Source organism: Anabrus simplex, chromosome 1 (assembly GCF_040414725.1).
Source record: "Anabrus simplex isolate iqAnaSimp1 chromosome 1, ASM4041472v1, whole genome shotgun sequence".
In the NCBI taxonomy this organism is placed as follows: domain Eukaryota; kingdom Metazoa; phylum Arthropoda; class Insecta; order Orthoptera; family Tettigoniidae; genus Anabrus; species Anabrus simplex.
Genome location: NC_090265.1, coordinates 1137487615 through 1137503157, shown reverse-complemented (window position 1 = coordinate 1137503157; position 15543 = coordinate 1137487615). Strand labels below are relative to the sequence as shown.

The following is a 15543-nucleotide window of genomic DNA, read 5'->3' as shown; positions in this document are numbered from 1 at the left end:
ATATTTTTCCTGGTACCCGTAAAAAAATGAAATGGCGTATGGCTTTTAGTGCCGGGAGTGTCCGATGACAAGTTCGGCTCGCCAGATGCAGGTCTTTCTATTTGAGACCCGAAGACGACCTGCGCGTTGTGATGAGGATGAAATTATTGATGGGGACGACACATACACCCAGTCCCAATGCAGCAAAATTAACCAATGATGGTTAAAATTCCCGACCCTGCCGGGAATCGAACCCGGGACCCCTGTGGCCAATGGCCAGCATGCTAACCCTTTAGCCACGGAGCCGACCTGGTGCCCGTGAGCAAATCCGTCGGGAGGAGGTGTGTGCATTTAAGCTCACGTTTAGCCCTCCAGATGTGGTCACAATCCTTGTACCGCAGGGACATAATAATCAAAGGGCATTTACCCGTGGCCACCACATCAGCCGTTGTTCGCTTCGGAACACCTAGGTGATGGCAATGGTCAATGTCAGACACATTAATGCTATATCCAGTTTTTCATTAATAGTTGATATTACTTAAGTGTACACGTTTTCACCTGGTGCTTCTAGGACGTCATGCAAAATTACACAGTATTGGCGGCTATGCTGTTCTGCTTTGCCCATCCATTCGCTTTGCTCGTCCAGCTTTTCCTCTATTTTAATTTTTTTTTTTTTTAATGTCTTAGTTCACCGGACACTTTCTCTTAAAATGCACAGAACTCCTCCTCCAGCCGCTGTAGTTTCTCCTCCCGGCTGGCGATGCTAGTCGCCTCCTTGAGTTGGGCACGGAAATGCTGCATTGCACATTCAATTGCTGATACTTGTTGAATTACATTCCGTAGCGTGAAGATTTTTGTCAGTCTTGGACGATGATTATTAAAACTATAGAGATTAGGTCATGAATGGCACTTGGCTGCCGTTTATCTTGTAGATTTACGAGTTTGCCTTGACACACACTTTACACTATAACTGAGCTCTCCGCTATTGTATTATGCTGATTCTGCTCCAAACAAAATGGGGAAAAATTGAGTTATTTCCCTGTGGTGGTTCTGCACGTTATGTACGATACTGATAGAAAGAGTGAGGGTGTAAGGTTCTGTGGTTAACTGTGTTAGGTCTGACTAATTTTGTTCTGTGTTTCAATCATTTGCTACCTTCAGTGACATAGGTATTCTCTTCCAAAGTATACTTATTTCTCCATATTTCTTTGGTCTTATTAAAGTACAAAAACAAATTTTAAACCCTGATCCAGTAGTAAAGCAGGGCCAGACTTCTTGTAGACTTGACATCTATCTTCCTCAGCTTGTGTTTACTCACCGTCTTACTAATAAAAAGTCCTTATACAGTTGTTTAACTCTTGTTTAGTTAAACAGTGAATAAACCCTGTATAAGCGTTTTACATTTTTCTTACTAATAAACGAGGTGTGTTGTATGTTTAGTCCTCAGCCCGAAGGCTGATTGGATCCTCAACAGCTCCGCCATCAGCTGTCATAGATGGCCTGGGCATCACTGAAGAGGCGTACTAGGGAAATGAGGAGTGAGGTAGTTTCCCGTTGCTTTCCTCACCGAGCCAGAAGTTGCTATTACATATCAGTCTGCCAAGCCCACTGAAATGCATGCACCAACCGACCCTATGAGCAATATTTTCACACCATTCATAGCAGGGACTGGCTGCAGAAGGAATGGCATTACTAGCATCACTCATACCTCAGTCACTTTCATTTTGTCAAAGCCAAGGATAAAGCTGAGACAGATCAATGAAAGTAACAAAATTGCTCTAGCCCATACCAGAAGACATAGTGCACTGTAAACACTACATCTTGCCAGCAAAGGCACAATATGTATACGCATTGTATTACTATACAGCACGTATACACTCGTTCCAAGGCGTAGGAATCTCTTCCTGCAGTTCAATGACGTATTTCGCACGTTCACCGCCTTTATGATCGCTTCTGCTGGTTATCTACGAGCAAAACTTTCCGGAAAGTCGCACAGTAGCACGGCATATCGAAAAGGCAGTTGTAACACTAAGTGAGACAGCTGGAAATTGGCTTATACTGATATCAACATTTCTTCAGCTTGCTTGTGTAATGAATGCCAAAAAAAAGAAATGGAATGGCTTAAGAAAAGATCAATAGCTCCTAACTGGGATAGTACGGAAAACGCAAGCAATTGTAATTGAATCAGCGAGTTGAAAAGTGTACCGTACACATTCCAAAATCCTTTTCAGGAGAAAGGAAAACCTATTTTGTAGCTAAACGAAAGGTTTGATCAAAAAAGTTTCTATTAGGCATTTATACATCATATTTCTGCGTATTCAACTACAAAGTATGGAAATCATATTACGTATGGTTTTCAAGTTATGCCATTTTTTATCTCGAGGAATATGTCCCATTTTGTAGGTACTCAAGTTTGAGAAAGATCTTTGTAGGGGCAGATAATGTATAATAAACTCGCAATTTCAAAAGTCTATTAAGCAGTAATACATTATTACACAAACATACGCCCAACCATCATTTCTTTTATAACTTAGTTATTCATTGTCATTCCATGAGACAGCTGGAAATTGACTCATATTGATATCAACATTTCTTCAGCTTGCTTGTGTAATGAACGCCAAAAAAGAAATGGAAAAGCTAAGATCAAAAGCTCCTAACTGGGGTAGTACGGAAAACGTAAGCAATTGTAATTGAATCGGCGAGTTGAACAGGGTAGGCCTACACATTCCAAAATCCTTACTTTTCAGGAGAAAGGAAAAACTGTTTTGTAGCTTAAAAGAAAGGTTTGATCAAAAAAGTCTATTAGGCATTTATACGTTATATTTCTGGGTATTCAACTACAAAGTATCGAAATCATATTACGTATGGTTTTCAAGTGATGCCATTTTTTATCTCGAGGAATATGCCCAATTTTATAGGTACTCAATTTTGAGAAAGATCTTTGTAGGGGCAGATAATGTATAATAAACTCGCAATATCAAAAGTCTATTAAGCAGTAACACATTATTACACAAAAATACGCCCAACCATAATTTATTTTATAGTTATTCATTGCCATTCCGTCTCTTTAAAGTGTTTTACTTTACGAAGATGTCTAGCGTCCATAACCTCTGAATGGTGTATGTCTTCTATGTTTAAAATATCGTGAAGATCAACGTTATCGTCCATTCTTTCAATGTTAAATGGATAAGTCGAATATTTCACCTCGATTATATTACTGTAGACAATAAATACCACGAAAATAAATTGCTCACTCGTTTCTTTTTCCGCTACTCACTGCTATACAACGCTTATACAAGGGTCCTGGTCTGTATAAGCAATACAATGAATAACTATAACAGATGTATACACAGGAGGCTTATACACGGTTTATTAGTAACGAATTTCACATAATCGGTGTATAAACCTTGTATAAAAGTTATACACCGTTTATTAGTAAGACGGTCAGACAATTCTGTGTTGCATTCAGTCGTGTCAAGAATACTTAAGATTTACCAGTTATCATTCAAAATACAAGTGAATAAGGCACTGAAGGTGATAAGAGCAAATGCAGAAGCTTTGTTTACAGGAAAAGTTTATTTTAAAAATATTTAATTCTTGTGGTTATGCAAGTTGTGTATGATACAGGCAGAAAGAACATAGAAACTGTGTTATCAAGTCATATACAGAGAGAAAGGAAGACAAACATAATAGGTGGCCAGTGTGGGGGAAAAGAGAGCAACAGAACAAAGAGAGAAGGGCAAAACTGTTGTGCGACTCTTGTTCTATTAGCTCTAATTATTCTACTTGTGTTCCATACTTCTAAGAGAGAGAGAGAGAGAGAGAGAGAGAGAGAGAGAGAGAGAGAGAGAGAATATACGAGTCTTTCTTATTCTAACCTATCTGTAAAGGTGTAGTGGCATTGTGTAGCTAGCCCCTTGTTGACCTGTCTCCACGAGTATTTGTCGAGGGCATGGTGAATTGCTGCTTGCACGTTCTCTCCAGTTAGGCTCTTTAGTTGATCCATACATCTTAATGGAGCACATCGAATGGGCCTTCGGCCAGTGACTTTCCCTTCAAAGATAGTCTTCTCCAGTCCATTGGGTCTTCTGACAATGTGACTGAAGTACCTGACTTGTTGCTGGTTGATAAATAATGACAGCCTTATTTTGAAGCCAAGCTGCTTCAAGAGTGGCTTGTTTATTCGGTGTTCCATCCAAGGTATTCGCAATATTCTTCTGTAGCACCACCCTTCCAAAGATTTGATCCTGCAGGGGTCTGTCATCTTTAAGGTCCGGGTTTCTACTGTGTTTGTGGCAATGGGAGAAATGAATGTCCGCAAAAGTATGTTTCATCGTTATATTGATAGAGGTGTCTTTCTATATGCGAGTAATTCAAGTTTAAGAACTTCATATTAAATCCATATTGAACCGAGAATATATTGGAAACAAAAAATTTGGATCCACCTATTCAAAACTAACCCTTAACAAAGCTCTGGCTGGAGTTGGTCCACTGTGGATTTATAATTTTATATTTTTTATGTGAAAATGAGGCGGACACTGTATTTGCCCCAGGGTGCTAGAAGGTGTTCTCAGTTCAAGGTGGGACCTGAAGCAGATAGAGAAAAGGGGGAAATTTAGAAAATCTTTTTAAAAAGAATGAGGTCCTGTCCTAAATTTTTTGAGTAAATCTGATACCTCTGGGGGCGTGTGACATGACGTGTGATTTTTGGTTAGAGAAGACCTGTATTTTACCATGAAAAACGGAGCTTGAAGAATTTTTCACGTTCTTTTCAGATTTAAAAGTGGTTACGTCATTTTAAAAATAATATGTTATTTTAACAAAGAACACTACATACAATTTTAATGACCAGTATTTCAGTCAGTGCTTTGAAAATGTTTTTTGACTGAAGCTCCTAACATTTTTATCCTACATTTCAAGACTCGGTGAACTTTCATCAAGAGGACTTTCACTTCGTTAAGACCTTACGCATTCAATAAGGAAATCGTGTTACATTTTCAGAAAAAGAGAACTTTAAAGTTAGTGTTATAAGTTATTGTTCCCGGCTCATGTTTTTAATCATGTCAATTTCTACCAATTATCCACAAGATTAGCGTATATATTTATTACGCATTGTTTTTGTAACCTTAAGTTGTTATTGTCTGTTTTCAAGTTTATGGCTGAAGATAATGCATACATGCATCGAAACTGGGCTCATTATTAATAAAATGTTATAATGCATTTTATAACATTGTGTTGTATTGAATAGGTGGATCCCACTATTTTGTTCCCAATATATGCAAGGAAGTTGCCGTCAAACTCCTTGCCTTTACAAAACACCTACGGACTTCAAGTTCGCAGTCCCCACTGTTAGAGACAACAGAACCATAGTGACCAAAGTAGCTTACAACTTCAAAGTTAGCAACCCTCGCAATGTCAGACAGGCTGTTGTTAGGGTGATCTATAATCATTGCCGTGGTCTTCATGGTGTTGATATGGAGTTCACACATTCTGCTGTGTTCATCTATCCTCCATACGATAGTCTCTAGCTTGTGATGACCAGACTTACATTATCAAACCAGACTTACATTATCAAAGTATTATCAAAGTGTCGTCTGTGTATCGAAGATGACTTATTTGTCTGCCTCCAACTACAAAGCCACCATTCTAGTCTTAAAGTACTTCCCTCATGATGAAGAGGGGAAAGAATACAGTCCTGTTTCACAACAGAATTAGCCAAGAAGAAATCTGTTCATAGAGTGCAGTTTCTGGATCAAATGCACTAGGTGTATCGGTGTCCCCATTTCAATGAGAATGTTCCAGAGTCTAGACCATTTCATCTTAGTGATAGCTTTTTTGAAGTCCACGAATCACATGTACACTCAAGTGCACAAAAAATGGCCACTTCAGAAGACATCTTGTTTGAAGATAAACATATAGTGCAGATGGTAAGAGGATACCAAGCATAATCTCATCACCCTCTGGCTATCTGCAGGTTACGAACATCGTCGTGATTCGAGAAAATATAAAATTAAATATTACTTCACCAGCTAATTTTTGTATGTTTGAGTGAACATCCTAATACACTCTCTGGTCCAAGCCGCTGGAGGTTAAGAACTTGTTCACAAGTTCCTTTATATCTACTCATCCTGTATTTGTGGGAGGAGGAAGGTCTTCAGTCTCCCATTCAGTATCGTGAGGGTGGTGGTGATTATTGTTTTAAGAGGGAGTCCATCCTCTATATAACACTAATCAGAGAGAAAAAATGGAAGGGGTCCGACACTTCGAAAAATGAAGGTATTGGCCAAAGGAAGACAAGGGCCACAAAGGGCGTGAAAATGAAAGACTCCCTAGCCCTCGCAAACCTAATAGCGTTGGGGTCGGAAAAGAACAAGAGTTAACCAAGGGAGGTCGGATAGGAGAGATGAAAGTGAGGAGCCTGGCACAAGTAAGTGGAAGAAATGCCAGGACTCAGCTGAGGGCCCCGTGGTCGCCAACCCACGCTCCAAAGTTCAGAGCCCCTGGGGCCCCTTTTAGTCGCCGCTTATGACAAGCAGGGGATACCGTGGGTGTTATTCTACCGCCCCCACCCACAGGGGAGTCAGTATCGTGAGTATTACTTTCTGGCATGGGAAATGAGAACTATTGTTCTGTACATTTCACCATCAACAGGAGAGCCCCTTTAGAACAGTGGTATAAAAACAGAGTGGTGCCACTGTTCTGGGCAGATCACAGATGTCCATATCTTCTGCCACAGCCTATGAAGACCATCAATGCAAAGTTCACTTATGTTCTTTAGCATTTCAGTGGTGGTTCCTTCAGAGTTGGGGGCATTTCCATTGCATAGCTTCTTCACTGCACATTCTACCTCTTCTCTCAGAATGAATGATTCAAGGCATTCTGAATTTCATTCTATCATGTGTTCTGGTTCAGCATGAAATAGTTGGATGCCAAGCCTTCCATGACCGTAATATTTCCTTGGCTGTTCTCGATTACTTGCATCATAGGCTTGAATTCTTGAGCCAAGTATTTCATTTTCATCATATTCTGTGCAATGATTCTCCTCTGAATGGTTCTCACGCTCAGGGCACAGCTTCTTAATGTGTTCATTTTTGTCTTTCCTGCAAGCGTGTTTGATGGCATTGTTCACCTTTCTCAGCAGTCGTCCCTGATGTTCTGGTTATGGTATGTCAGACACAAAATCAGTTCTGAAACAGCGCCACAGTTTCTTTGAACATTCAGTGTTGGCATTTCATGACTGTGTTTAGCATTGGGATCATCTTGGTAGTTGTTTCTGTGATCCATTCCCATATTCTCTTCCATGCTATGCTGCAGTTTCCTTCAAAATCATGTGGTCCAATGCTTCAAAGCCCTAGTGGAAGGCAAGTGGCTCAAGAATTACCATTCACGTCAGTTTTGTTCTGATCACTAGTTTGCTCAGTTTGACTAATGATGATGATGATGATTGTTGTCTAGAGGGATGTAACATCTAGGTCATCAGCCCCAGTTTGCTCAGTTTGACTAATGATGATGATGATGATGCTTGTTGTCTAAAGGAATGTAACATCTAGGTCATCAGCCCCAGTTTGACGTAAGAGACGATTATCACACCCACATTCACCAACTGGTTTCGTTCTGATGTTGCAAAAAGAATTTCTCCACCTACTGCCTTCAAAAATGTAATCAATCTGATTCTTGTATTGTCCATTCGGGGAGGTCCATGCGAACAGACATCGTTTGTGTTTGAACATGATATCTATAATGGAAAATCAATAGTGAACTGTAATAAACAGCTGCCTCATTCACTGTGTATCCCTAAACCATAATGTGTCATGCCGTGCCTTACAAGCGATCGTCCATTGCAGTATTCTCGACTAGGCATTAAAATCTCATAGAACGACTATGATTCACTTTGGTTTCGAGACTGCTATTACATTCTCTAAGCTCTCACAAAATTCTTCTATCTCATAATCAGCAGCAAGAGCAGGTATAATTTGATCAGGTGCAGCCTATACAGTTTGGAGTTGAGGGTGAGAGTCAACGTTCTTTTATTGATAGGTCTATCCGCTTCTACATAATGAGACAGTCGCTTGATGATGATGAGACTCCATTCAAACCTATTTCATCTGCACCAGTGATTTATACAACATGATCTCCAGTGGTGAAGTGCCCGCAGCCTATCCAGTGAGTTTCTGGTAAGCTGAAAATGTCAACTTTGCGCCGTATCAGTTTTTGTTTTCCAATGTGAAGCTTTCCCATCATATGTAATCCTCTCATGTTCAATGTTGTGATAGTTTTGCCATTGTAGAGCTGGTTTGTAATCGTTAGACCAGTAGCAGATTTGTCGTGCATGGCCTGGTTGCTCACCACTGCACATCTGGTCACACATTTCACATCAGTTGGCCCGGATCCACACATACGCTAGTCACTACTGATTGGATGACATAACAGTATCATTTCTGTGACTATGCACGATGCGCTCATGGGATATCATTAACTCGTTAATGTGGAGATTTCCCTTTTGCTTCCATATCCTATGCTGTTGACCAACTGATTTATTTCATCTGCCTCTAAGGGAGACCTCTCACCCCAAAAGGCAGGAGGGTGCCCTTAACTTCCACCTGTTCATCAATCCTCCGAAGAGATTGTTAATACTTTAAGAGGGCCACTTATTCCAGTGGTAACTTGGTTGACGCATTTTTTAACATCATAACCAGGACACTGAAACAGCACAGGAAAATGTTATTGTAATATGGATTCTAATGGTTTTCTTCGTACTTCAAACAGTATTGGGAAATACTGCTATGACATTATCTCACTCTGGTGATTCTGCATGATATGTAAGGGTGTGAGGTGTGGTTCAGTGTAAAGACAATATTCCATGGCTAATTGTGCTATGTCTGATTCTAATTTTGTTATGTCCTTCAAGAAGTTTTGTGTTTGAATGTATTGCTACCTTCAGTGACATAGCTCAAAAATATCTTGTTCCATACTTGACCTATTCCTTAAATGTTCCTTGTTCTAATACATTTATTAATATTTTCAAAAATGCACCCGATAGGGAAGCAGCCATTGCTGTTCAAGGCCACTAGTTTGCTTAGAAGTTAAAAATTTACTAATGTGCGAAACAGAGGTTAAGAATCCAACATGGCGTGGCTTACACAAAGTCACAGCACAATGCACAAAACTGCCAACTTTGGAATTTGTGCTAGTGACAAGAACGTGAGATACGTCAAGTTAGTGACGAGATCAATGGGTTGGGTGCAAGCAAAGGGATAGAGACACGGAGAGACCTATAGGCCTCTAGTATCCCTTGCAACAGTATTGGCTAGTGAGAAGACCATTGGATACCTACGTCACTGATACTGTAACCACATCTGGCAGACGCAATGATAAGTCATTTTCTAATTTCATAGTTTCATTATATTCACAGAATATGGTAGCAGTGGGCCACACATGAAGCAAGCTCTATTGGAGCTATAGGAACACAGGAAATGGCCGCATTTCAGAGACTGATGTAGTTTATAATTTTTCTATAGAAGAGTATTTATAGGGGTGGGTCGATGGGCCAATGGCAAGATAAAGGAAGGATCTCTCCTCCCATTTACTTCGAGTACGTTTCACAAAATTTTTGCAAAATTTTCACCTTCCTGATAATGTGAATGAGCTAATAATAGGTAACCATTTATAATTCTGGTACTCAGTATAATATTTCACTATATACAATTTATGTTTCTTATAAGCAAAATTATCTTATAGACACTTACTACTCTGCATGACACTGCACACTAAGCCTGGATGGTTAGGAACTTCACTCCACTGGCAAAGTGGTTGTGGTTGAGAGTTGTTAGCCTTATTGCCATTGCCACTACCAGCTTTTCCCACATTGATGAGGAACACAGTAGATAATCCACTTTCCATACTTGTCAGTGGAGCCACGAAGCTGCGGCCTTGACTATAACTGAAGAAAAGTAGCTGCAAGGCGTGTGAGTAGTATATGGATACTCCTCCCCCACCAACTTGGCCATTAACATCCTGAAAAAAATAAGCAGATGAAGCTGAAGTTTATAGCTTTAAGGGATAGTTCAATGAGATATAATCTCTTTTAAAAACCTAATACACCCCTTCTTTCAAGTAAGTAAAAAAGTATGGTACTGTATGTACTTTCGTAATTTAAACCTTCATGGCGTAAATCAAAAATACATTAAAAACTTTATGATTTTACACCAAACATCAATTTCTTCTTTACAGGAAAGAATTCACTTTTTACACAGTATTGTAAAATTAAATTAAAATCTAATATTTACTACCACTACTACTGTAATTTTATAATATTAACTACTACAGAACAGTGTTGGAAAAAGCCTCTGCCCAAACATTATTTTTGCAGGCTATAAAAGTACAGGTCGTTTCTTCTGGTATCAACGTAGGGGGATAAGGTTTTCATTTCCTTTTAATGAAAACAGCAAGTTAATAAGGTTTCGGCTCATCGGTGAAGATCTTGATGGTTGATACTGGCTTTTCAAAGAAGATCCTTAATTCATTATAACAACAAATAATTACAAGTAATGAACTTGTAATGACCTTAGATAACAAATAACTGTACAATAATAATGGTGTGTGGCCCCCCGGAGAAGTTTGGAGCAGGTCTTTCCAGTTGATGCTCTATAGGCGACCGATGCATCTGTGAGAATGAGGCTTACTCGAGTTTGGAGGATGTTTATGAGATAACCAATAAGCCTACGGACAAAACCAAAACACCCCTCTTTTCCTGGTTTCATTTATAATAAATCTATAAACTACCTGAAAAAAGAAAATATATGGTAACAGTATTACACTTGGAAAAAAAAAAATATTGGTAAATGTTTTCTGTTTTTAGGTAGTTTCATACATTTATTACTCAAAATTAGTTTTGTTAGATGAAGAACCTAAGAGTTACACAAAAAGGGCCCATTTTAAAGCGTGCTTCAACCACACAAACTTTCAAGACATAATTTCTCCATAACTCCAAAATATAACACCACAATTAACATTGGGATTTTATACATTGTTTATAAACTTCAGAATTTTATTTCCGTTTGACTGGACCAAGCTATTTGAGATTCTAAAGGTGATCAGGATCAGATACCAAGAAAGAAGAATTATCCACAATCTGTATAAAAACCAGTTTGCAGTGATAAGAATAGAGGGCTTTGTAAAAGAAGCAACAATCTAAGAAAGGAGTGAGGCAAGTCTGCAGCTTGTCCCTCCTCCTTTTCAATGTTTATACAGAACAGGTGATAAAGGAAATGAAAGAGGAATTTGGAAAGGGAATCGCACTTCAAGGAGAGGAAATGAAAACCCTGAGATTTGCTGATGATATTTTATCCGAGTCTGCATAAAATCTGGAGAAATTGCTGGAGAGCCTTGGTTAAGGGGTATAAGAAGAAAATAAAGAAGTGCAAAACAAAAGTAATGGAGTGCAGTCGAATGAAGTCAGGTGATGCAGGAAATATTAGATTAGGAAATGATGTCTTAAAGGAAGTACGAGAAAGAACGGAAAGCAACACACAATCATATTTTTTTCTCCCCTGATATAGCAGCTGGAATGTTGAAAGTTCACGGCGATATAGTTTGAAGTTTGCGCTAGAGAGGGTATTTTATATTCATGTGCAGCTCTAGCGAGAGAAGCCTGAACTACAAAACAAACATGGCGCGCATGTTACTGTCATCTACGTGTGAAGAGCAGGGAAGCGTAGTTCGATATTTGTGGGTCAAAGAGTATACACCGAGTGAATATCACAGGGACATGCGTGGCGCATATGGCGATGACTGTCTGGATCCTAGCAATGTCTCCAGGCGGAGTGCATTCTTCCAAGAGGGCCATGTGAACCTTAGTAATTCGCCATACTCCAGGCGGCTGGTAACAGCTTCAACTGTGCAGGATGTCTGTGCCATTGAGGCAGCAATTTTGAATGACCGGCGCGTGTACCTGCAAAACTTATCGCAGATGTTCAACATTTCCTATGGTGCGATGTATGACATTGTTCACGACACGTTGAAATAACGTACATTCAGTGCTCGCTGGGTGCTTAAGTACCTGACAGGCAACCACAAGGGCCAACGAAACATGACAAGCATGCATTACTTAACGCGTTATGCTGCAGAAGGGCATGCCTTTCTGAAAGGAATCTTCACTGGTGATGAGTCGCGGGCGTACCACTACACGCCCGAAACCAAGCAGGCCTCTATGGAGTGGAAACATGCTGCTTCCCCAGTATGGAAAAAAATTCAAAGTGACTCAGTCTGTTAGGTTAGTGTTTGTGACAGTGTTCTGGGACATGTTTGATGTGTTATTGGTGGACTTTGCTGAACACGGGAGCACTGTGAATCTTGCAAAAAAGCAAAGTCATCCCCGTACAGACCATGAAGGCCCCTGGAGGGGTGGAAGGTAAAGGCTTCCACTATCCGTAACCTCGGCACTGGATGGGGAAGAGTGGTTAGTTCTTCCCAACTGGGATTTGAACCCACGTCCTTCCGGGCGAACCGAGCACGCCTTTACCGCCTCGGCCAGGCAGCCCCTTGTGAATGCTGCAACCTAAATTAAAACTTTAGTTAAGTTGCATTGTGCCCTTCATGACAAACGCCGCAACATTAATGCCAACGGTGTCAAACTTCATGACAACGTTCCCATGCTGCTATTCCTTTTCGTGAGAAACTCTCCAAATATGGGTGGGAGGTACTCCAGCATCCACTATACAGCCTGGACCTGGCACTGTTGGACTTTCATCTGCTTGGTCCCATGAAGAAATTCCTGGCCGGCCAACACTTTGCGACAGATGCGGAAGTGAAATCAGCAGCCTGCAGATGGGTATACTCCAACCAAACTGACTTCTTTGAACAGGGCATATTGAAAGTGGTTGCCACAATGGGATAAATGTGTTGAGAAACTTTGACCTTCTTTTCTCCAAATTCACAAAGATGTAAGTTCATTTGTGATTTGTTTGGTTTTGGTAGATATTAAACTTTTTGGGAAAGAAATTATTGTGCGTTACTTTCCGATCTACCCTCATAGATGAACATCGTTACTTTGATAGTAAAATAATTAAAGATGGCACAAGTGAGAAGGACACAAAATGAAGACTAGCACAAGCAAGGAAGGCCATTCTTAAGAAAAGAAAATTGCTCACTTTGAACACTCAAATAGGAATCAGAAAAATATTTTTGAAGACTTTCGTCTGGTGTGTGGCATTGTATGGAAGTGAAATATGAATGATAACTAGCTCAGACAGAAAGAGAATGGAAGATTTTGAAATGCAGTGTTACAGAATAATGCTCAAGGTGAAAGGGTAGATTGAATTAGAAATGAAGGCATACTGAATCGAAATGGTGAGAGGAAATCAATTTGGCTAAATTTGAGAAGAAGTAAGAGAATGATAGGACACATCTTAAGGCACCCAGTACTTGTTCAGTTGGTTTTTGAGGGAAGTGTAGGAGGAGTAGATCAAGGTGTGAATATGACAAGCAGATTAGAGCAATTGTAGGATGAAGTAGTTACCTAGAAATGGAAAGGTTAACATATGATAGGGTGGCATGGGTGCTGCATCAAACCAGTCTATGGATTGATTGCTCATACAACATATTTCCAAAAAAGTAAGTTATCAATTTTGTATGGTAATTTTTCCTCGGTTTGGGATGGTTGGAAAATTGCGTTCATGGTCACATCGTTATCTTTATATATCCAAAGGTTATGCTGTATGACTGACATACAATAAACTCACCTTTTAAAAATCAGTTTGACTTTGTATTGGGTAGAATAATATGGATTAGTAGCTGGTTGATGCAGGGTAAGTTGTATGCTGTTGTCGCGATAGCCTGGGACGCCATGCCATGCCTCACTCGGAGTTGAAACTATTGATTACAAATTGCATGTACCGTAACATTTGTTTTGCTGTTTAAAGTTTCTTCCAGTAGTTAATATGACTGCCTGTGATTAGCACTGAAACAAATAGTATGAAAGAGGTCATGAAAAACACTTCCCATGTGCTTTTTTCATGAGGGCCTTTGACCTCCAATAGCAGCACCAAAAATCACACGCTTGGTTTTTGTAGCTTACTCCTGCCGTTAGCTTACTTGAAAATATTACACACAGTAACCATTGAAGGTGTACAAAATAATGTTCTTGAAAATAAAACAGAAATAATTTGTGATATAAATTTCTGTGCAGCCTGTTTCTTCAGTGCACAAACTTCCTGATATCTGTGGGAAACCACAAGCTAGAGTATAAAATTAGTTTAATTATTATTATTATTATTACTATGTAATTTCTTCTGTAGCTTCCTTAACTATTTACCGGAGAAGTAATTTTCTCAAGCACTTTTTTTAAACTGCACTCATGATGAAGGCTGATGGGGAATGTTTTTCATGACCTCTTAACACCATCTGTTTTGAGGCTAATCATATTAATGATAATTTTAATGTTATTTGCTTTACACTCCACCAACTACTTTCTCGGTTTCCGGAAACGCAGACGTGCTGGAATTTTGTCCCGTAGAAATTCTTTTATGTGCCAGTAAATCTACCGACTCGAGGACACCTTCAAATACCACCAGACAGAGCCAAGATCGAACCTGCCAAGTTGGGGCCAGAAGGCCAGCGCCTTAACCGTCTGAGCCACTCAGCACGGCAGAGGCTAATCTAAGGTAATTATTAAATGCTGGAGGTTACTTTTAAACAAATGGTGAAGCATTATTACTGTACATACAAAATCAGTACACTCAATTCTGAGCGGGGAGTGGCATAGCGTGGCATCCTGTGCTATCACGACAATGTTGCGCGACTTGCATCAGCTAGCTCCTGATCCATATTATTCAACCCAATACAAATACAGACATTTAAAAAACAATTAAACCTCGTTAATTCGAAGTCGTTGGGACTCAAAAATCGGACTTCGAATTACATGATTTCGAATTAACCGCCAATTCGCAATTCAGAAGTGCCAACCTTTGCCGCGTTACAAAAGATTCTAAGGCCCGTTACTGCATGCAGTTAACCTTGATTCACAGTTTATACCTTTCAAATGCCATGAAAAAAGAACTATTTCCAAAATGTATCCAAGAACGTGCATTTACAGTATTCAAATAATGCACTCGGATATCTGACTGCTAAACATAACCTCACGCAATGAAAGAAAGGAAAAAAAGCACGATTCAAAGACGAGGAGAAATCTATGCTGTCTCCCATGTGCAAGTGCTTTATTAATTGGATTACTATACTGTATGCATTTAGATGCCTTGTATTTACACAGAAAGTAACCGATGCCCTTAAAATCGAACTTTTCTATGACACTATCCTTGTGCGATTTCCTGCCATGGCACTTTTCTCGTACTTCAAAAATGTAAACACTTTCCGCGTCACAAAGTATTGTAAGATCCATTAATACATGCAATCACCTCGATTCACAGTTTAAACCTTCCAAATGCCACGGAAAAAACTATTTCCGAAATGTATCCAAGAAGGTGCATTTACAATGTTTAAATAATGCACTTAGATAAATCACTGACAAACATAACCTCACGCAACGAAAGAAAAAAAATCGCACAATTC

At 39.6% G+C, this 15543-nt stretch overlaps 1 protein-coding gene across 1 annotated transcript in view; it reads right to left on the bottom strand.

The window, feature by feature from the left end:
* Positions 1-15543, bottom strand: part of poe (E3 ubiquitin-protein ligase-like protein poe) — a 797274-nt gene that overhangs the window by 394801 nt on the left and 386930 nt on the right. Inside the window, exon 36 of the mRNA XM_067137373.2 lies at positions 9726-9993. Within this exon, the coding sequence (XP_066993474.2) occupies positions 9726-9993 (268 nt within the window). The remainder of the gene's footprint in view (positions 1-9725; positions 9994-15543) is intronic.